The sequence below is a fragment of the Heterodontus francisci genome, chromosome 8 (genome assembly GCF_036365525.1).
Source record: "Heterodontus francisci isolate sHetFra1 chromosome 8, sHetFra1.hap1, whole genome shotgun sequence".
NCBI lineage: Eukaryota > Metazoa > Chordata > Chondrichthyes > Heterodontiformes > Heterodontidae > Heterodontus > Heterodontus francisci.
Window position 1 is genome coordinate 107,481,982 of NC_090378.1, and position 23,439 is coordinate 107,505,420.

General features: G+C 45.0%; 1 protein-coding gene across 2 annotated transcripts in view; it reads left to right on the top strand.

Annotated features, from left to right (window-relative positions):
- The window catches only part of atf6 (activating transcription factor 6), a 516,610-nt gene that overhangs the window by 398,486 nt on the left and 94,685 nt on the right, over positions 1-23,439 (top strand). The window contains exon 16 of one of the 2 annotated variants that reach the window (XM_068037875.1): positions 7,190-7,314. The exons of the other annotated variant lie outside the window; for it this stretch is intronic. Coding sequence (XP_067893976.1) covers positions 7,190-7,299 — 110 coding nt within the window. The 3' untranslated portion in view covers positions 7,300-7,314. Of the gene's footprint in view, positions 1-7,189; positions 7,315-23,439 lie in introns of those variants that run through there. 2 annotated transcript variants of the gene reach the window in all.

Sequence of the window (23,439 nt, forward strand, 5' to 3'; positions counted from 1 at the left end):
CTAGGTTCCAAAGCAGAACAATTTCAGATATTTATATGGAGAAAAATAAATTCAACATCAAGGCAGTGCTGGTGATGTGCAAGTGCTTTTTAGCCATACCTTTCCACACTTAATTAATTTGGATAGCTTCCCATTGAGAGCTGTTGAATATTTTTAGATAGGACGCACAGGTGAGTAGCTGTGCAAAGTTGCAACTGATCCATCACTGCCCTGAAAATGCAGATTAAATCCCACCTGAGGTGCTCTTTGCTTTGGCTAACCTAGATGAGCCTGCCAATCTGAACCTCCGTTTCCACGAGCAGTTGATTAAACAACCATTTGGTATTATAGATGAGGAGTAAGAATTTGATTGAGGCTGGTTGGACTTACGCAATTTCTCCTGCAACCTTTCGTAGTCATTTGTGAGGGATGAACTGTGGTCATATTATTCAAAACTGGATTCCAGCTTCAGATGGTTTATTGTACATCACTTCTTCTTCATTGTAATGACGCTGCATCTGAGCTGTTCCTTAGACTTCATTCTCAGGAATTTCCTGCTACACAACTGGCCAAGTCACCTATATCCAAGGGAAACAAATGCAGTTTTCTCTACCTTGAAGTAGATGTTAAGCAAAATACAATGCAGTTGACCCAATTCTGGTGGCTTCATTCTGGACCTTTTTATGTCCATTTTTTCTTCATCTCTGAACTTGCCATTCCTCTTATCACCCAGAATCACTTGTAATCCCCGTTTGAAGTTTGAGGTTATGTTTTTCTGATGGACATTCGTCTATTTTCATTCCAGTCATGTCACAGGTTCAGAGCCTGATTCCATACTCACTTAGATTAATCCTCAGGGTTTTAAGTAAAAACTCGATGTTTGCAACACAGTTGTCTGGTAACTGCCTATTATGCCAGGAGCACATGAGCTGTTGCAGCTGCTTCTCAACGTGTGCAGTGTAGGAGAACAGCACAGAATGCCAGCTGCTGACCACTCATTTTGTCTGCCATGAGAACATTTTTCTAAGCACTGTTATTGCCTGAAAGATTAACCCTTGTATAGGACATGCAAATGTTAGATCCATCACCAGTTGCTGAACTGGAGCTGTTGGAGTCACCATCACTTCATGGGAAATGTACTTTGTTCAGCTCCACTGCAGCTTCCTCTGGTTTCTTTGAATAAACGAAGAGTTGAAATTTTGAGACATGAGTGTCCTTGGCTACCTTTTCCTGACAGCAAATAGATGAAGAAATAAGTTGTCTGCTCTTAATTGCCATATTTTTCCTTGGTTAGTGGTTGCTGATTAGAAATAAGTGCGGGCACTATGTCGTCGTCTTCTTCGGCCTCCTTGTCTCGAGAGACAATGGATACGTGCCTGGAGGTGGTCAGTGGTGTGTGGAGCAGCGCCTGGAGTGGCTATAAAGGCCAATTCTAGAGTGACAGGCTCTTCCATAGGTGCTGCAGATAAAATTGGTTGTCGGGGCTGTTACACAGCTGGCTCTCTCCTTGCGTTTCTGTCTTTTTTCCTGCCAACTGCCAAGTCTCTTCGACTCGCCACACTATAGCCCCGCCTTTATGGCTGTCAGCTCTGGCGATCACTGGCAACTGACTCCCACGACTTGTGATCAATGTCACAAGACTTCATGTCGCGTTTGCAGATGTCTTTAAAGCGGAGATATGGACAGCCGGTGGGTCTGATACCAGTGACGAGCTCGCTGTACAATGTGTCCTTGGGGATCCTGCCATCTTCCATGCGGCTCACATGGCCAAGCCATCTCAAGTGCCGCTGGCTCAGTAGGGTGTCTCTGCTGGGGATGTTGGCCGCCTCGAGGACTTCTGTGCTGGAGATACGGTCCTGCCACCAGATGCCAAGGTTTCTCCGGAGGCAGCGAAGATGGAATGAATTGAGACGTCGCTCTTGGCTGACATACGTTGTCCAGGCCTCGCTGCCGTAGAGCAAGGTACTGAGGACACAGGCTTGAAACACTCGGACTTTTGTGTTCCGTGTCAGTACGCCATTTTTCCACACTCTCTTGGCCAGTCTGGACATAGCAGTGGAAGCCTTTCCCATGCACTTGTTGATTTCTACATCGAGAGACAGGTTATTGGTGATAGTTGAGCCTAGGTAGGTGAACTCTTGAACCACTTCCAGAGTGTGGTCGCCGATATTGATGGATGGAGCATTTCTGACGTCCTGTCCCATGATGTTCATTTTCTTGAGGCTGATGGTTAGGCCAAATTCGTTGCAGGCAGCCGCAATCCTGTTGATGAGTCTCTGCAGACACTCTTCAGTGTGGGATGTTAATGCAGCATCGTCAACAAAGAGGAGTTCCCTGATGAGGACTTTCCGTACTTTGGTCTTCGCTCTTAGACGGGCAAGGTTGAACAACTTGCCATCTGATCTTGTGTGGAGGAAAATTCCTTCTTCTGAAGACTTGAACACATGTGAGAGCAGCAGGGAGAAGAAGATCCCAAACAGTGTAGGTGCGAGAACACAGCCCTGTTTCACGCCACTCAGGATAGGAAAGGGGTCTGATGAGGCGCTGCTATGCTGAATTGTGCCTTTCGTATTGTCATGGAATGAGGTGATGATACTTAGTAGCTTTGGTGGACATCCGATCTTTTCTAGTAGTCTGAAGAGACCACGTCTGCTGACGAGGTCAAAGGCTTTGGTGAGCTCAATGAAAGCAACGTAGAGGGGCATCTGTTGTTCGCGGCATTTCTCCTGTAGCTGGTGAAGGGAGAACAGCATGTCAATGGTGGATCTCTCTGCTTGAAAGCCACACTGTGCCTCAGGGTAGACACGCTCAGCCAGCTTCTGGAGCCTGTTTAAAGCGACTCGAGCAAAGATTTTCCCCACTATGCTGAGCAGGGAGATTCCACGGTAGTTGTTGCAGTCACCGCGGTCACCCTTGTTCTTATAGAGGGTGATGATATTGGCATCGCGCATGTCCTGTGGTACTGCTCCCTCGTCCCAGCACAGGCAAAGCAGTTTGTAGAGTGCTGAAAGTATAGCAGGCTTGGCACTCTTGATTATTTCAGGGGTAATGCCGTCCTTCCTGGGGCTTTTCTGCTGGCTAGAGAATCAATGGCATCACTGAGTTCCGATTTTGTTGGCTGTTCATCCAGCTCATCCATGACTGGCAGAGACTGGGCTGCATTGAGGGTGGTCTCAGTGACAACATTTTCCCTGGAGTACAGTTCTAGGTAGCGCTGCACCCAGCGGTCCATTTGTTTGCGTTGGTCAGTGATTGTGTCCCCTGATTTAGATTTGAGGGGGGCGATCTTCTTGATGGTCGGCCCAAAAGCTTTCTTAATGCCATCATACATTCCTCTGATGTTTCCGGTGTCAGAGGCCAGCTGAATATGACTGCATAGGTGTTGCCAGTAGTCATTTGTGCAGCGCTTCTGGCTGCTTTAAGTGCTACGGATGTTAACTCGCTGGGGGCTTTCTTGTAGTTCAACAGTGCAATGCGCTTAGCGTCGATGACAGGTTCCAGCTCTTCAAAGTGAGATTGAAACCAGTCTGCATTCTGCTTCACACATTTGCCATAGGTGGTCATAGCTGAGTCATCGATGGCGTCTCTGATGTGGGCCCTTTTCGTCTCTGCATCCCCTGTAGGAGTGTTTTGAAGGGCTTTTTCAAGTGAACTTAGAAACTTATGTAACAGCTGTGGATAAGAAATTCTGCTAGTGTTGATGCGCGGGCGGCCCTTCTGCTTGGAGTGATGCAGCTTTTTTGGTTTGAGTCTAACCTTGCTGCACACCAGGGAGTGGTCGGTGTCGCAGTCCGCATTGTGGAAGCTGCGTGTGATTTCAACGCTGTTTAAAGAGGCTCGCCTTGTGATGATGAGGTCCAGCTGGTGCCAACAATGTGATCTTGGGTGCATCCAAGAAACCTGGTGACAGGGTTTAGTATGAAAGAACGAGTTGGTGATGCAGAGGTTATGATAGGTACACAACTCAAGCAGTCTCTGTCCATTCTCATTCAACCTTCCAATGCCATAGTGGCCAAGGCAGGAGGGCCATGAGTCATGGTCGGCCCCAACCCTGGCATTAAAGTCCCCCAGCAGTAACAGTTGTTCGGTATTGGGGATGCTACTAATGATATTATGGAGTTCCTCGTAGAACTGGTCTTAAGCTTCAGGTGGGGAGCAAAGTATTGGAGCATAGATGCTGAGTAGGTGTACTGGACCAGAGGCAGTGAGCACTCGGATGGACAGTATGCGTTCCAAGCCATTTGAAGGTGGCTCTATCATACTGAGCAAAGAGTTTCTGATGGTGAAGCCCACTCCATGCTGTCTTGGTTCTTCAGGATCCCTACCCTGCCAGAAGAAGATGTAGTCTTGCTCTCTTAGAGATCCGCTCGCAGGGAGGCGTGCCTCCTGAAGTGCTGCAATGTCCACATTGAGTCTACTGAGCTCATTGTTAATGATAGCGGTCTTCCGAGAATCGTTGATTTGTGTAGGGTCTTCCGACCGGCCAGGACACATAGTTCTGACGTTCCAGCTTGCAAAACGAAGGGCTGGTACCTTCTTTCCTTTTTTTGTCGTGCTGTTTGGTGCGGTGTTGCAGTCCACTTATCGGGCAATGACCCTGAGCTCCAAGCACCCATTGAAGCAGGTGGACTGTGGCGGGACAGAGCCTTACTGACAGGGGGCTGCCCGGTTTGAGGCGGGCGGTCGCTGTCCAGTGAGATGCATTGATCTCTCCCACCGACAAAGGCAACCCATGGCGCCCAATCTGTACGCCAATTGAGCTGGACTCATAACCCGTAACTGCTGCCTTCCGTGTTGTTTTGTTCGCTGTGAGGCGACTATGGAGTGACCTCTCCATGGTGCATGCCTGGGCGGATGTATGGAGGTTGTGAGTTGCCCAAGCGTCAAAACCCCCCTCTCGGCCTTCCTGGTGGGGTCCAAAGGGGTACAGAGCACGACGTTTGGCACCGGTATGGCTGCAGGAACTGCCGGAAACATGCCAAAGGTGACACATGACCGCCTTCGGGGTTCTGCCCCGGATTTTCTGCTAGGGTAGCCAAATAGTTTATAAAGCAGAAATGTAGGTTGGATGACAAGATGTGGTAGATCAAACATCCCACCATTAAACTGAAGTCGAGGACCACAAGTCTAAGTAGCTTCATACAAAGACCACATCATTGGTAAGATATTTTTGAAAATTACTTTTCATCATCATTGTATATCCTACTCTATCTGCTACTTCACAAGTATTTGAAAGATGGAAAGATTAAGAGGAACACTGTCTATGTAAAGTATTCCCTCTCAGCCTTTTCATTTGGTGCTACTGCATTGTAAATAATTATTGGAGCGTTAAACATAAAGGCATGTGTCGGATATAAGTTAATCATGCATTCCCCATAAAATGGATGATAGGTAAGATCTTTGGGGAGTGTGAGAATATATCTTAACTGTGCTTTGTTGTTCTGCTGCACCAGTGTGTGCCCATTATGGGGTCTTAGCTGTTTAAAATTAGACATATACTGAAGAAGTTTGCATTCTTAAGGCAATATGTATTTTACTGGGAGCTGAGGACAGATGGACCATTCTGAAGGGCAAGACCACCAGGAAAGTTCTTGAATAAGCTCATTTCCAGACGGGGAGAGACAGATTTGTTACTTTTTTAAAAATGAAAAACCAAGGTGAAAATCAAGCGTCATGAAGCTTTTAAAAGAAGTCCTACATCAACTTGGTGTTGTCATAAGGTGGCACTTTAGGTTTTAAAATGCCTGTAGTTTGTGAGAGGAAGTAAGAAATTAAGTCGTTTTGAGGTCTTGAAAAGAATGAGTTGAAGGAAGAGAAGGTAAGATGAGTCCTTGTGTCATCTCAGTAAGGCTCAGTAAAGAGGAGGAAGGTGTGTAGGATGGAACTTTGGAGGTGCAAGAGGGAAAGGTTCAGAGTAGCAATGACTGAAGTGCATAAAAAAGTACGATAACGGTTGCAGTGGAGAGAGGTGAGGTAGTTTTTACAACCATCCCTTTATGATATGTTGTCTTGATCTACAAGGGAAGTCCTTGAAGAGCCTTCCCAGAAGTGAGGACAGTACTTCGATCTTGATTGAGCTTTAAATTTTGCTGATGCAGTTGTTGAAGGAGTTCAGCCAATGATAGATTAAATCTATGTTTCGAGTGAGGAAATGTGCTGCGATCAAGACCTGAAGCAGGATTTGCAATGACCTGAGTGGGCTAAATGTTTCTAAACTTGTTGCAGAATTCTTCGTTATATTTTCTATAATTTCTAGAAAATGCTCTCAATGCTGGAAGCTAACATACAGGTGTATTTTATTCAAAGATAAATATAATTTTTAATAGGTACATGAATTGGCACTCTTTACAGTCATTAACAAATATTAAATTTGATCTGTAAACATCCATTTTCAGAAGTAGCTGCAGTAAGCCTGTCTAACTTCTTGATGCAGGAAGATTTGAATGTCACTGGAATTTTATTTTCATTATCTTTATTGTTTGAACTGCAGTGGAATATTTTCCAAAATGACACTTGTTTCAGATTATTCATGTTAAATTTCTGCATTTTGGGAGCCTGTATCAAGAATTGGATGTTCCAAATAAGATGTCTTAGTTTAGAATGGGAACATGTTGCCATTAGATTCTGGGCACAGCACAACTCCTTAAAAAGCATAAAAAGGCCAAAATTGTTATGTTGGAGTGCAGTACAATGAGTGCAAATACAAGTGGGCTTGGTGGTGATGCAACACATTGGAGCACTAACACGCAGTGCTGCTGAGTGCTAGGCATGTTTCAGTTTGCTTGCTCTGCTGAGTTCCTGATCTCAGCCCCATTTCTAAGGAAAGGTGTCAAACAAAGGAAGGAACCTCCATTTGAAGGAAGAGCCACCATTAATGTAAAAAACCAGAAGCGCAAAATAATGCGGATTGTGGTAATCTGAAATAAAAGCAGAAAATACTGGAACAACTTCACAGGTCATGCAGCATCTGTGGAGAGGAAAGCAGAGTTAACATTTCAGGTTGATGACCTTTGGTTCTGATGAAAGATCATTGAAATGAAACGTTAACTCTGGTTCTCTCTCTACCAATGCTGCCTGACCTGCTGAGTGTTCTCTAGCATTTTCTAATCATATTTACCATCATTGCTGTGCTCTTGTGAAATTTCCATTCGCTATTCCAGACTGTCTTGTGATCATTCTGATTAAGTTTTTGCTGGATTGTGTTCCTCAGCTGCAGAGCTGGCCTGGACAGTTGAGATCAGAAAGGAGAGAGAATTGAAAAATGGAACCCTGCTAAGAACAATTACGTTGGGGTGGAGGACGATGTTCCCTCAAAGCTGAGCGGCTGCGTAGCAACCTGAAAGTTCCCTTTAAGTTAACACACATGTACAGCCACACAAAAAAATTTAAGAACCTGTGCACTTACATGAATCGGTAGCACAAAACAAAAATTATGGGGTGCATCAGTGGAAGAAGGTGCTGATTGCAGTGCCCCAGGAATTGTGACTGGGACCACTGCTGTTAGTAATTTACCATTGGTAACCTGGATTCGAAAACTCAATACAGTCTGATTAAAATCTGTTGTTAATACCAGTACCTGCTCAGGAGTTAAAGAATTAGTTTGGCAAAGTATGTAAGTGGAAAGTACTGCACATTGGAAGAAAAGAAGGGTAAGTAACTATTGATGGTTTTGAAATAACAATAGACATGGGCATCGCTGGCAAGGCCTGTATTTATTGCCCATTGCTCATTGTTCTTGAGAAGGTGCTGCTGAGCTGCCTTCTTGAGCCATTGCAGTCCTTGTAGTGCAGGTACACCCATGGTGCCATGAGCAATGAAGTTCCAGGATTTTAACCCAGTGACATTAAGGGAAGGTTGATCCCTAGTTGTGGGGAAAGACTGGAGAAACTTGGGCATTTCAGCCTTATAAAGGCTGAAGCTTTATAAGGCTAAAGCCTTATAAAGCGAGCTCGCCACTGGTATCAGACCCACCGGCCGTCCATGTCTCCGTTATAAAGACGTCTGCAAACGCGACATGAAATCGTGTGACATTGATCACAAGTCGTGGGAGTCAGTTGCCAGCATTCGCCAGAGCTGGCGGGCAGCCATAAAGACAGGGCTAAATTGTGGCGAGTCGAAGAGACTTAGTAGTTGGCAGGAAAAAAGACAGAGGCGCAAGGGGAGAGCCAACTGTGCAACAGCCCCAACAAACAAATTTCTCTGCAGCACCTGTGGAAGAGCCTGTCACTCCAGAATTGGCCTTTATAGCCACTCCAGGCGCTGCTTCACAAACCACTGACCACCTCCAGGCGCGTATCCATTGTCTCTCGAGATAAGGAGGCCCAAAGAAGGATAGTAACCAACATAAAACCATTTCATTCCTTCAAACTAATCCAGGAAAAAGTGATACTGGCTATAATGGGTAAACGGCAAATGTAGGACTAATGTCGGCAAGTTCTTTGCACTGAGTGATCAAGACATGGAATGGGCTAAATGGAGTTGTGGAGACAAAAACCCTACAATTATTTAAGAAACGGTTGTTATGTAGGATAAGTAGATGTGCTAAAATGAGTTGACTGACCCAGTGAAGCAAGAAACTTAGCAAGTGGGTCTGGACAACTGAACGCATAGACCTGAGTTTGAATTTGGCTTGGACCAATTGGATTGAAACACTGGTCTCCTACTCTCTGGTTCCCTGTCATACGTATTAGAGTTCTGTATGAACCGAGTTTGTAGCAGTCTTATCCCGGTTCCTAATTGATAGAAATGGACAGCACTAAAACCTAATTTGCGTTCTCAATGAAAGAAACTATAAATTAACAAGAATAGGATGAAGTCATAAAATTGCAGCAGGGGTGCTCTTAGGTTGTGGCTGAGGCACATTATCAAACCAGAGTGGAGAGAGCTTCGTTGTGACCTGACTTGGAATGCTGACACTGTGTCTGAAATGACCGAGTGTTGGATTTGTCATTGCCAGGAATCCCTTCCTCATCTGGATGAACCAGAAGAAGAACTTGAAATTACATTTTTGGCTGAAGGGAAGTCAAAGGCTGGCGGGGGGTTGAAAATAAAAGCTGTGGTTGTTGCAACATCTGGCATTAAGATGATAGCAGAAACTGAATTTTTGTGGTTGTAATTGTATGTAGGAGTCTCAAAGAATAAATTGACTTGAAATAAGCAGAACCAGTATTGTAAATAATAATGGTTTGAGAAGTGTTTTATTCATGGAGCATATTCTATACTTGGTTGGTATAAAAACAAAAATAAACAATCGACTTTTTTCTTCACTAAGAACATATTGATATTTGTTTATCATAAATTTGATTTAATCTTGCATTCACTATCTCGCCGTTTTGTTTGTCTGGACCTCTTGCAAGTCTTTAACCTTCTTAACTATTTGTATTCCTTTCATGTCCTTCCATTGCCTTGTTGATGATCTTTGATATCATCCAGAAGTTTTCTATGAAGAGATTTGGAGAGCTTGAAAACTTTTGGAGGTCTTGAAGTTTACAGGTCTTCTACTACTAAACTCCATGACAGAATATCTGTTGTTTCTCCCTGCTTTTCCTGCCTCACTTTTTCCGGAGGTGCTTGTTTATCTTGTCGTTTTCAATTCTGCTGAAGGAAATACACCCAGAACATTCAATGTCTTTTTAAGAGGCTGACGAACCTCGTTCCTTGCGTTCTGTTTTAGCTATGAAATATGCTTTTTTTCAGCTCCAGGATGTAAATTTCCTGGCTGCCTTTTCTTTTCTCACATCCCCTTTTCTTCTGAAGGCTTCAGCCTCTTGCTAGAGGACAGATCCAGCAGTGCTGGGCACTCTTGAGTACCTTGCCCAAACAGGTCAGCTGTGATACTTGTTTTTTCCAAAAATATTCTTTATTCATAACATTTGTAAAAATATGTTACATAACAGTTCAAGTTTGATATTACATAAAGTGCAATACAGATCAGTTTCTTTCAGTATCGTACATGAGGTGCCTCACTACACTTGCCATTACAGGTTATATTTACAGTGTACATTTACATTTCATGTCAAAAATTCTCTGGTGCATCTGCCTCGAGGGGTTTTACACGGTTTCCAGCCCCTCAGTATACTATGGCAAAAGCACCTTACACAGTGGCCTTTCCCCATTCAGCCTTTGCGGTGGCTGCCCCAAGCTTTAGTGCATCTCTCGGGACATAGTCCTGAGCCTTGGAATGTGAGAGTCTGCAACACAGTTGTCAGTAGCTCTTTGCACTGGAAAACCTGTAAATTTTGAGCAGAACAAAGTGCAGCTTTCACCGAGTTGATGGTCCTCCAGCAGCAGTTGATGATTATCTGGGTGTGTCTTTCTGTGTCCATGCGGACCTGGTCCATTTTCGATCTCCAGATAAAGCGGAAGCTGGCTCAGGTGACTGCCTTGGCGTAGGAGCGGGCTATGGGCCAGACCTGTGCCATGTAGAGCAACACCAAGAATGCCTCGCTCCTGATGACCAGCATCATACACTCAATGGAGAGGGAGAATTGCTGCCACGTGCCCTGTTTCTGTTTCACCTTGGCTAGATGCTCCTCCCAGCATTTGGTGCATGCCCCAGGCCCTCTGAACCATATCCCCAGCACCTTCAGGTAGTCTGACCTGATGGTGAAGGGGATAAAGGGTTGGTTGGCCCAGTTACCAAAGAACAGCACCTGACTCTTGCCGCAATTTACTTTGACTCTCAAGGCCAGTTCGAACTCGTCACAGATGCTTATCAGTCTGCGCACCAGCAGCGGATCCAAACAGAAGATGGCGCCGTTGGTCATGTACGGGGAGGCTTTGACTTGAGTGCCTCCACTACCTGTGATTGTCACCCCTCTTATGCCTGCATCCTTCTTGATGGACTCAGCAAAAGGTTCGATGCAGCACATGAACAAGACAACGGAGAAAGATCAGCCCTGTCTGACTCCAGATTTGATTGGAAAATTTTCTGATTCCCACCCATTGATTGAAATTGCACTATTGATGTTTGTGTAGAACAGCTGGATCCAATTGCGGATTCCGTCCCTAAACCCTACTTTGGAAAGCACATCTTTCATGTAGGTGTGCAATTCTGTCAAAGGCTTTCTATTGGTCCAAGCTGATGAGGCAGGTGTCCAGCCCCCATCCCCACCCCCATCGTCGTCCCAGGCGATTGTATCCCCCGCGAAGCTATCAGAGATCTTGCTGCCGATACAGTACAGTTCTGATCGGGTGAATCACCACCTCCAGAGCAGACTTGACCCAATTGGAAATGACCTTGGACTGAATTTTGTAGTCCACATTAAGCAGTGAAATGGGCCACCAATGTCTGATTTCCTCACTCTACCTCTTCCAGAGTGAGATGAGAGTGATGGTGCCTTTCCTCCTGGATTCTGACATGCTGCCAGCCTGAAGCATACTCTCGTACACTTGCAGCAAGTCTGGCCCGATCCAATGCCACAGAGTCAAGAACAACTCGACTGGTAAGCTGTCGCTTCAGGAGTTTTACTCGTCTCAAAGGACCTGACAGCCTTTGTCAGCTTGTCCACAGTTAGTGGTTTGTCCAGGCTCTCCCTCATACTGTCATCTGAGACTTCTGTGATAGAGGACAGGAAGGACTGGGAGGTTGTGCTGTATGTGAACTTCACATCATACAGCCCAGCATAAAAGCATTTGCTGATGCTTAGTATGTCAGGCTGCGATGACATTAACGAAGCTCCTCCTTCCTACAGCCTGCTGATCACAGAGCTCTCTCTGTGTAACTTTTGGAAGAGGAAACACGAGCATGTCTTACCCAGCTCCATGGAGCAGACTCTGGACTGGATAACGGTCTTGGAAGCCTCCACAGCAAAGAGCAAGGCCTGCTGACTCTTCACCTCAACCCCCATCAACTGCAGCAGGAGCAGATTCTACATGCTTTTCTGGAATCGGGACATTTCCCTCTGTTTCTCTCTCGCCTTCTGAACACCTTTAAGGACGAAGAACCTCTTGATGTTCACCGTGATCACTTCCCACCAGAGTATCGGGGTCTCAAAGAGGGATTTCACAGTTATCCAACTTTTGTAATCCCTTATGAGTTCCTCGATGTTTTCTAGGGTCAACAGTTTCACGTTCAGCTTCCTTATCCCCCTGCCAACCTTCTGGTCGTCCTGCTGGCCGACTGTCACTTACAGAAGGCATTGGTCAGGGAATAACATTGGCTTGACGTTGATGGATCTGACCATGAACATTGGGGACACAAACAGAATGTCTATCCTGAAATGGACAAACCCATCTAGCATCGACCAGATATACCCATGCATGGTCCGTCTACAGGTTTGCTGAAGACATCATGCAGCTTGGCATCTTTTACTGTTTCCATCAGGAATCTGGCTGTGGTCAGCTGTGATCCTTAATTAGATTAGAGATACAGCAGTGAAACAGGCCCTTCGGCCCACCGAGTCTGTGCCAAACATCAACCACCCATTTATACTAATCCTACACTAATCCCATATTCCTACCAAACATCCCCACCTGTCCCTATATTTCCCTACCACCTACCTATACTAGTGACAATTTATAATGGCCAATTTACCTATCAACCTGCAAGTCTTTTGGCTTGTGGGAGGAAACCGGAGCACCCGGAGAAAACCCACGCAGACACAGGGAGAACTTGCAAACTCCACACAGGCAGTACCCGGAATCGAACCCGGGTCCCTGGAGCTGTGAGGCTGCGGTGCTAACCACTGCGCCACTGTGCCGCCCTGGTGAGTATCAGAAGCCATCACAGCAGATTCAGATCCTGTTATTGTCCAAGGTCCACAGCAGGAGTCACTAGATCGAAAGTACTTTATCCTCCTAGTTGCGCTGAGATCGACTATTTGATTATCACAGCTGCCCTTGCTGAGTTGAGTAAACTCAACATAGGCCTGACTTTCAGCACTGACCTGCAGGTGCTTATGGTCAGCTGTCCACTAGATAAACCTGATGAGTCATCAGGGGAGCCACTTGTTGGCCAATCTTGTAAAAATCCATTCAGCTCATATTATGATGTTGAAAAGAACATAAAGCGATCAAATTACTCTGCTGTCAGCAGCAGCTTTTAATTGCAATATTGACCCATAAGGGGTATGGTAGCAAAGTGTTATGGTACTCAACTGGTAATCCTGATGTCTCGACTAATGATCCAAAGGCATGAGTTTAAATCCCACCATGGCAGCTGGGGGAATTCCAATTATATAAAATTCTAGAATAAAAAGCTAATAATCAGTAATGCTGACCATGCAACTATTGGATTGTTGTAAAAACCTATCTGGTTCACTAATGTCCTTTAGGGAAGGAAATCTGCCATTCTTACCCAGTCTGGCCCATATGTGACTCCAGATCCACAGCCAATGTGGTTGACTGTTAACTGCCCACTGAAATAGCCTACCAAGTCACTCAGTTGTATTCAAGGCAACGCTCATCATCATCATCTCAAGGGCAATTAGGGGTGTGCAATCTTGCCAGCGTCACCCATATCCCATGAAAGAATAACAAAATATATTGACATTGTTGTTTGCAGTTTAAAAAATCTATTATCTTGAATTAAATGGCATGACATAAAATGGGAATATAGTGCTTACAAAAATTGATTATTTGAATTAAGCGGCTTTGAGTTCAGCCAAGACTGGAAATTATAAAGAGTTCTAAATAAAAATGGGAAACATTAGACACTCTGTTTGCATTGTTTTCCTTTGCCTGCCTCATTTTTTTCTCATTATTTTCACTTCAATATAACTTACTACTTTTTAACCCAGCCTATTCTAACATTTCTAAAGCCTTCTCTTAAATTACTGCCATTATTGTATAAGTCAATTGTTTTCTGTGTTTCCAAGATCCCATTGTGTGCTTTGGGGAGGGAGCCCTAGCATCCTGCCAAGATTTAGAAGTCACATGACTTGGGCACATTTTTCTAGTGTCGAAGTGGAAGAATTACCATTCAAGTTGTCTGCCCTTGCAGTTTAATCTTGCCAAGACGAGGCAATGCTTTTGCAGAGCTCCAAGAGCTATAATATTTAGTGTTTGCTTTTCCACTATAAAGCGTCTCACTACTGAAGAATTTAACATTTTCCATTCATTGTACTAATAATGGGGTAGAAAGTGTCAAGGTGTCTCCACTCTTCTTAAAGATGTGCCTCAACCCAAACTTTTTTATGTCCACCTCACTGGGCACACTGGGCCTTAGTTTAAGATAGCACCTCTGACAATGCGGCACTCCTTCAGTGTTGCTCTGAAGTGTCAGGCTAGACTGTGGACTGCAGTCCCAGAGTGGGGCTTGACCCTTGGTTGTTTTTTATTTGGAAGTGATCCTGTTATTACTTAATCAAGCTGGCACTTGGTTGATGTTCTACCACAGGGCGAGTTGTTAACTATCATTTTGCATTCAGTTCTGACAGTTTTAAACATTCATTGAAAATTTTTTTACCCAGAAGGGGTAATTTTTTTAATGTTCATTTCTGATATATACTACATCAAATTTTCACATGTAACCCTCTGCATTTGGCTTTAAGTTAATTATGCTGCTTTCTTATGCTCCATAACGACTCTGACTCCTTAGTCTGGTGATATGTACATCGCTGATATTACTTTGTGGAAATGTTTCCACAATGTTATTTATTTATTTATTCAGAGATACAGCACTGAAACAGGCCCTTCGGCCCACCGAGTCTGTGCTGACCATCAACCACCCATGTATACTAATCCTACATTAATCCCATATTCCTACCACCTACATATACTAGGGGGAATTTATAATGGCCAATTTATCTATCAACCTGCAAGTCTTTGGCTGTGGAAGGAAACCGGAGCACCCGGCGAAAACCCACGCAGTCACAGGGCGAACTTGCAAACTCCACACAGGCAGTACCCAGAATTGAACCCGGGTCGCTGGAGCTGTGAGGCTGCGGTGCTAACCACTGTGCTGTGTTCATAACCATTATTAATTTCCAGCAATGTTTGGACTGGTACACCATGGTTTGCTTCCAAATAAACCTTCAAGCACAAATGAGAAGGAATTAATGAAAAAGATTGGTTTAAGTGAAGTAGATTTTAATATTCTTTGTAAAAATGTGTGGCATCTATCCGTCTCGGGAGACGATAGACTACACCTGGCGTGTATGTCAGCTGGAGTGTCCTCTCCACGCTGCAGGCCTTGGCAAATAGTATGGAGACCCTGAGTTGCACAAGCATTAAGAGCCCTGGCCCCTCAGCATTGCTAGTTTTGTCCAAAGGAAAGGAAAAATTCAACAGTTTGGTACCAGCGCTACTGCACGAGTTTCCAGAAGGCTGCCTGATAAATGACAGCTAACCGTCTGCGGGACTCCATTCTGGATTTTCTGTTGGAGTTTACTCTCTGAGCCGCCCCCTCTCCCAAGCCATCCACAAGGCAGTGAGGCTATTTACCCACAGCTGGGGGTCTGGTTCATGGGCATCAGGACAGAACCACACTCCTCTGAGTCCCTTGAAGTTTAGTCTGGGATCACAGGGTACCCAGTTTAAGTATGTCACCATGGGGAGGCACTGCATAGGGTTTGCTGATGGAGAGGCAATGTAGTGGCAGGGAGAAGTAGCACACTCAGCTCTCTTTTTTTTTGCAATACTTTGTCATGCAGACCCCCACCTGCCAAGAATGAGGCATATTAATTTTGTCATATGAACATTGATTTTAAATTGTTCCTGAAGTGAAGAAAGGACTTGTTTAAAAAAAAAATCACCAGATACTTGGCTGGAAAAACATTTGCATACTAACAGACAGTGCTTGGAGAGGCAAAGGACTGTTCCCTGGTCCACTTCACTCAATATGGACTGTGATCACCAGACATTGAAGGTGAGGAAGCTCAGATTCCAGGATGACTGCTAAGGTGGCAGAATCCACAAACAGAAGTGGTCAAGCCAGCTAGTCACATGACTAACCTGCCGGGCAATCTGAGGTTTTTTGAAGTGTACCACAGCGAAAGATAGAAGGCTGTTGCAACTGAAGCTGGAGCAAGGAGGCCTCTCTCACTCTCACTCTCGCTCTCACTCTCACTCTCGCTCGCTCTCTCTCGCTCGCTCTCTCTCGCTCGCTCTCTCTCTCGTACTCTCTCTCTCGTACTCTCTCTCTCGTACTCTCTCTCTCGTACTCTCTCTCTCTCTCTCGTACTCTCTCTCTCTCTCTCGTACTCTCTCTCTCTCTCTCTCTCGTTCTCTCTCTCTCTCGTACTCTCTCTCTCTCTCTCGTACTCTCTCTCTCTCTCTCTCTCTCTCTCTCGTACTCTCTCTCTCTCTCGTACTCTGTTCCCTGCCTTCCCCCAAGCCCACGGAAGCCACGCAAACCTCAAGAAGGGAAAGACGCTGACCTCGAAACAAGTTGAAGCATGCACTGAGTCCCAAGGAATTGCAAGTCCGACCGTCAACCAAAGGCTTCACAACAAACACAAAGGACAGTAAAATAGAAACTCATCTATTGCCTCAAACCCTTCCCCTTTATTCTTTTCTACTTTTCTGTCCCTCTGCGTATGTGTTTATCGCATCTGCATGCTAGCACATTCGTAGTCAGTAACTGGATTAGAGTTTAAGATTAATAAACTTCGATCTTTCTTGTTTAAAATCTAAGAAAACCTGTCTGAATTGATTTCTTTGCCTTACAATTGGAAAGCAGTGAACAAGGATTCACTAAGGGGAAGTTAAAACATGGTGTTTTTCTAAAAATTAAACCCTGTTACGGTTAAACCAGGCAAAGGCTGAGAGGGACCCCCAAGACCCCTCTCACCTGGTTGTAACAACTTGGCCTGCTAGGCAGCGGTGAGAGCTGAAAGTGAGAGGTGACAAACAGACTAACCGTTATGCACCACCCACTACACTAATACATTTGACGCATCAGATCAACCAGAGTTGCACTTTGTAAAAAAAAAACACATAATCCTGATGTTGGATTCTCCTTAATGGCTGTAAATTGCCAGTTTGTACTCGAGGCTCATTACTGTCGCAGTGACAACCAGACAGGGAGAATAATTGTTGCCATAGGTTAGTTATAGGACAATTATATTAAGAATTTAGATAAAATGTGAAATCGATCTTCTGATTCATTCAGGTGCAGAGACTTAACACCGTGTCTGATTTCAGCCAGGCAGTGCCCTTTTTATGTAGCATTAACCTTGCCTGACTATAAGTCTAATTATTCTGCCCAAAGATGAGCCCAATGTGCATGCAGAGTTCTTCCCCAAAGTTAAAGATGTAACTATTTAGAGAGTGGGAAAGGGTGAATCCCTTTTCTCTTACATTTATGTCAGCGAGGTTTGATAAGTACGCAGAGGTCCAGATTGCCTCTTCAGCATTTTTTAAGTTGGTTTTATACTGCATTGGATTTATATTATATGCAGCATAAACCAGAAAGACAAGAAATTACATTTATCTGCTGCCTTTCACATCCTCAATATGAGCCAAAGCAACCAAGAAGCACTTTTAAATTGTAGTCACTATAGTTATGTTCGGAAATGTGGCAGCTAATTTTCATACAGCAAGATCCCACCAACAGCAATGTGATAAATGACCAGATATTCTGCTTTCAGTGATGTTGGGTGAGGGGTGAATATTGACCAGAATACTGGGGAGAACCACCTGCTCTTCTTCCAATAGTGCTATTGTATCTTTCTGAGAAGGCAAGAGGGGCCTCAGTTTAGCATTTCATCTGAAATACAGCACCTCTGACAGTGCAGCACTGCCTCAGTTCTGCAGGCTGTGTGATGAAATTCCTGAAATATAACCAACCACAGTTGGCAACCCTAGATGGGGGATTAGTTGAGAGAGACATGGTCAGTGTCCCAGGGGCTTGATTGAACAGCAGAACTAACTCCAGATGTACTTCAGATAAAACTTGACTTCAGTCATAATGGCTGAACTGAATGAAGTAATGCAAGAGGTTCTTTACCGAGATTGTAGATATGAATTCAAAGACAAAAGTGCCAAAAAAGTTATCCGCCTCTTTTGGAGAGTGAGCAATTATCCCAGCAGAATTTCTTGGCAACTACAAAATGTTTTATATTGTTCTGAAAAGAATTGGCCATGTTAAAGCCTCCAAGTTTTTCACAGTTCAGTATGTGAGAGAGTTTGATGGTATTCACAGTGGAATTGTTCAAAATAAGAATTAAAAATGAGAGATGCAGGATCAATGGCAGAAAACAGAAAAATGTCAGACAGTCCAGTTTGAATATGTTTGAGGTGAAACTATTGAAGTATTTAAACAACTGCAGTCCATGTATTTGCCTTCAAAACTGTTCTAGAACTATATTTTTTCTTCCACTGTTGTGGAACTCTTTTTGAATCGCTTAGTTTATCCATTTAGTACTGGTGCAAACTTTCTGACCAGACTTGAGAGAGAGGCTGGAATTGATGAGGAAATTGGCATTATTTGGGATCAGCTGCCTGTCTGCAGTTGCCTTTATTTGAGCCTGGAAACTATCACAGTACTTCAGTTGTGTTGTTAAATTTATTTAGCTGCTTTAGAAAGGAACTTTGCCTTGAATTTCAAGCCACTTTTACCTTGGCAATGAAATAAAAGATCAGTTGAATTCGATTTGTTAATACTTGAACGTGGGCCGGGATTTTTCCCTTGGCGGACGGGAACCGTTCGCCTACTGGAAAGTCGGTGGTAAACCTGCCTCTGCCTGGGGATCCGATCTGCATTTTGCAGTTTCCCGGCCTTTAATTGGTCTGAGGCAGGACATCCACCCACTTAAGGCAGAAAGTCCTGCCTAATGGAGCAGCTGGCCAGTCAGCGGACCAGAAGCTCCCTGTCCCAGCAGCACTACTGGGAGCAGTGGCCAATGCTGGGACTGCAACCCAGCCACTGCAAAGATGGTGTCGGGGAGCCCAGAACAGCAAGATCCCACCAACTGCAATGTGATAAATGACCCGATATTCTGCTTTCAGTGATTTATTTATTTATTTATTTAGAGATACAGCACTGAAACAGGCCCTTCGGCCCACCGAGTCTGTGCCGACCAACAACCACCCATTTATACTAACCCTACAGTAATCCCATATTCCCTATCACCTACCTACACTAGGGGCAATTTACAATGGCCAATTTACCTATCACCTGCAAGTCTTTGGCTGTGGGAGGAAACCGGAGCACCCGGGGAAAACCCATGCAGACACAGGGAGAACTTGCAAACTCCACACAGGCAGTACCCAGAATCGAACCCGGGTCGCTGGAGCTGTGAGGCTGCGGTGCTAACCACTGCATCACTGGGTGAGGGATGAATATTGACCAGAATACTGGGGAGAACCACCTGCTCTTCTTCCAATAGTGCTATTGTATCTTTCTGAGAAGACAAGAGGGGCCTCAGTTTAGCATTTCATCTGAAATACAGCACCTCTGACAGTGCAGCACCGCCTCAGTTCTGCAGGCTGTGTGATGAAATTCCTGAAATATAACCAACCACAGTTGGCAACCCTAGATGGGGGATTAGTTAAGAGAGTCTGAACCCCCAACCTGATCGGTCGGGTCCCGACTGTGGTCGAATAGGGGACAGGGGGCGTGTTTGGTTTGGGGGTGATTGGGGCAGCGGGATCTGCCCTCCGTCGAGCACAGGGTGCCTGATGATGAGGGTTCCCTCCCCCCCAGGCCGTCAGAGAGCCACCTGCTTTTGTCAGGTTGCTTCTCTCAAGCCTGGGCCGCCTGACCAGCCACGGGTAAAATCCGCGGGCGGAAACCCTTAAGTGGCCGTTAAATGACCACTTAAGGGCCTTGATTGGCCTGGGGCGGGCGGGCTGTTGCCGCCGCCACCCTGTGTAAACTAGCGGTCGAGGCGGGAGTGGGACAGGAAGGGCTCCTGAGCATCTCACTCCATCCTACTCCCCCCGCCCCCCCGCCACCTTCCTGCTCTTTGGTGGGGTGGGGCGTAAATTTCCGGCCATGGTTTCAGCACATTGAACAATATTGTGAATGTGTGTGATCTCCGTGCTTACTTTCACTCTACAGTCAATAGAGCTTCTCCAAGATCAACTGATAATCTACCTCCAAAGACGAATCATCTTTTTGAAGGCCTATCATTGCTCCTGAAAATCAGTTGGTAATGTCATTTCCCTTTATTCATAAACATACATGTCCATGACACTTTCATTTGCACAAACATTACCTCGGCATCCCAGTGTCAAAAATAGAATACCCTCCCCAAAAAGTGTGGTAATTCCTTTCAATATTCCATCTTACTTTTCATTTCTCTCCTGAAGCTAGTCACTTCAGCTAGGATGCATTTACCAGTTGAGCCATTGGTCTTTTTTTTTAAATATTAGATCTGTTGAAAATGACACTTTTATTTTTTAAAAAAAAAACAAAGAACAAAAAAAACCGATAAAATCATACAACACAAGGAGGCCATTCGACCCATCATGCCAATGCTGGCTCTTGAAAGAATAATCTAATTAGCTTCACTCCCCTGCTCTTTGCCAATAGCTCAGCAATTGTTTCCAAGCAAAATATCTTTTCCCATTGTGCCATACACAAATCCAGCACAGAAACAACGTACTGACTGCTGGGCAGCAGCATTCTTTATTCCCCCTAAAAACCTACTTTATTCATAAAATTTATAAAAATACATTATATAACAGTTCAAATTTGACATTACATAAAGTGCAATACAGATCAGTTTATTTCAATGCAGTACATGATGTGTCTCACTACATTTGCCTTTACAGGTTATATTTACAATGTACATTTGCCTTTCATGTCAAACATTCTCTGGTGTATACAGCCCAAGGGGTTTTACATGGGTTCCAGCCCCTCAGTATACTATGGTGGGAGGGCCTTACACAGTGGCCTTTTCCAATTGAGCCTTTATGGCAGCTGCCCCAAGCTTTAATGTGTCCCTCAGCACATGGTCCTGGACCTTGGAATGAGCCAGTCTTCAACACTCGGTCATGGACGGCTCCTTGCACTGTAAGACCAAGTTTCGAGCAGACCTGAATGCATCTTTCACTGAGTTGATGGTCCTTCGGCAGCAGTTAATTTTTATCTCAGTGTGCGTCGCTGGGAAACAGCCCTTGGAGCACTGAGTCCTTTTTATGGAGCTGCTTAGGATGAACCTCAACAAAAACCACTGCATCTCTTTCCAGACCTGATTTACTAAGGCCCATTCCAGAAGGAGGTAGGTGACGGTCTTTTCCCCACCACAGCCGCCTCAAGGACAGCATGCAGAGGCCATGAGAGCCTGGGCGTGCTGGAAGGATCTGGCAAGGACCCATCTCACCACCAGCCAAGCTACGTCTTGGTGCTTGTTTGAAAGTTCTGGTGCTGAGGCATTATGCCAAATGAGTTTGACAGTCTGCTCGAGGAACCGTCCTGCAGGGTCCACTGTCTCCTTTCCCCGCAAGGCGTCGAAGATGTTACGTGCAGACAACTGCCTGATGGACCTGTGGTCAAAGGGTTCTTCTGCACACTTTTCCATGAGGGACATACGGTACGGTCTAACTGAATGGAGCATTCCGCGGCAAAGTGGCCAGACCCATCCTTGGTAACACAGGGGACAGATAGAACCCCAGCATTGGTGTTTGTGTACACTGCTTGATGCAGCCACACATAAAGGTGGCCATCAGGATGAGGGCGATGTTGGGTATGTTTTTTCCCCCTTTATCTAGAGGTTTGAACATAGTCTCCCTACGGGCACGCTCCATTTTCGATCTCCAGATAAAGTGGAAGATGACTTGGGTGACTGCCGCAGTGCAGGAGCATGGTATAGGCCAGACCTGTGCCACATACAGCAACACCGAGAGCGCCTCACACCTGATGATGGCAATGGAGAAGGAGCGTCGAACCCACATGCCCAGTTTCTGTTTCACCATGGCTATATGCTCCTTCCAGTTTTTGGCGCACGCACTGGCCCCTCCGAACCATATCCCCAGCACTTTTAAGTAGTCTGTCCAGATGGTGAAGGGGCAAATGATCGGTTGGCCCAGTTCCCACAGAACATGGCCTCGCTCTTGCCATAGATTACTTTGGCTCTCAAGGTCGGTTCAACCTGGTCCCAGATGCTTATAAGTCTGCGCACCGACAGCAGATATGAGCAGAAGACGGTGATGTCATCCATGTACTGGGAGGCTTTGACCTGAGTGCCTCTGCTGCCTGGGATTGTCACCCCTCTTATGCCCACATTCTTCAGTTGGACTCAGCAAAATGTTCGATACAGCATACGAGCGAGACGGGAGAGAGGATTTGATGAGAAAACTTTCCAATTTCCACCCATTGACTGAAACTGCGCTACTGATGTTTGTGTCAAGCAACTGGATCAAATTGCAGATTTCCTCCCCAAACCCCATCTTGGAGAGCACGCCCATCATGTAGATGTGTGATAGCCCGTCAAAGGCCTTCTCCTGGTTCAAGCTGATGAGACAGATGTCCTCATCCCTGTCCCGTATCTAGGCAGTTGTATCCCTGTGTAACACGAGGCTATCAGAAATCTTCCTGCCGGATGCAGTACAAGTCTGATCGGGGTGAATCACCAACTCCAGAGCAGACTTGACCCAATTGGCAATGATTTTGGACAGAATTTTGTAGTCCACATTGAACAGTGAAATGGACCGCCAACTTCTGATTTCCTCCCTCTCCGCCTTCCATTTGTAGATGAGCATGATATTGCTTTTCCTCGTGGATTCTATGAAAGATGATGGACATGCAGCAAACAATCCATTTAGGTGGGGCATCTTCTCGCACTAAGATTGCTTTGGAAGTTAAGAGGTCCCCAGAAGTTTGCCATGCATGCTTAAATACAACATGGTCTCTTGTTATTGACGCCATTTCTTTCCTTGCTACTCATCCTTTTCCTCCCAGTGTATAATAAAAATAGTCTTTGAAAGTTTGACATCTCTTTACCTGTTTGCTTTTTCAAAAAAAGTTCTTGTTTTCTTCCAATGTGCAATTTTGGGTCTAGTGTTAATAAGTCAATCGTAGCTGCATTCTGAGGGCTGTGAACTACTGTAGAAGAAAAAATGAAAGTATTGCAGTCCACATTCAGTTTTGTCCCACAGTGAATGACTGGAATTGGATTGGGTTGCGTTGCTATTCGGGGCTAATGACTCGCTGGTGTGTGATTGAAAGAATTATGTGGTTTGAAAGGTAGTGACTCCAAGGCAACCAGTTGAAACACTTCTCTCAATCCTTCCGGGTCTTCTCATAGAATACTTCAGAGAATATGCTCGAAGTTCACATTTGTGAACTTTATCACCTGAACTGATAAATTAAGAGTAAATTAAGACTGAAGCTTTTTTAAAAATTCCAACAGCCATTCTGTTCATTTTGGCAGCCAAAGCCGCCCCTCTTCCTGACCCCTCCATTTGCTGTGAAATGACGGGCAGTGACTTTGGGATACTGGACACTGAATGGATCATCCTGATATCAGCACTGGCTCTCAATAGGTTTTTATTTCAGTGCCTTATCACTGTCCCAAAAACGAGCATTTCCTGTCATGAAAAGCGCATAAGTTCTTCCAGCTGAAGTGGTCA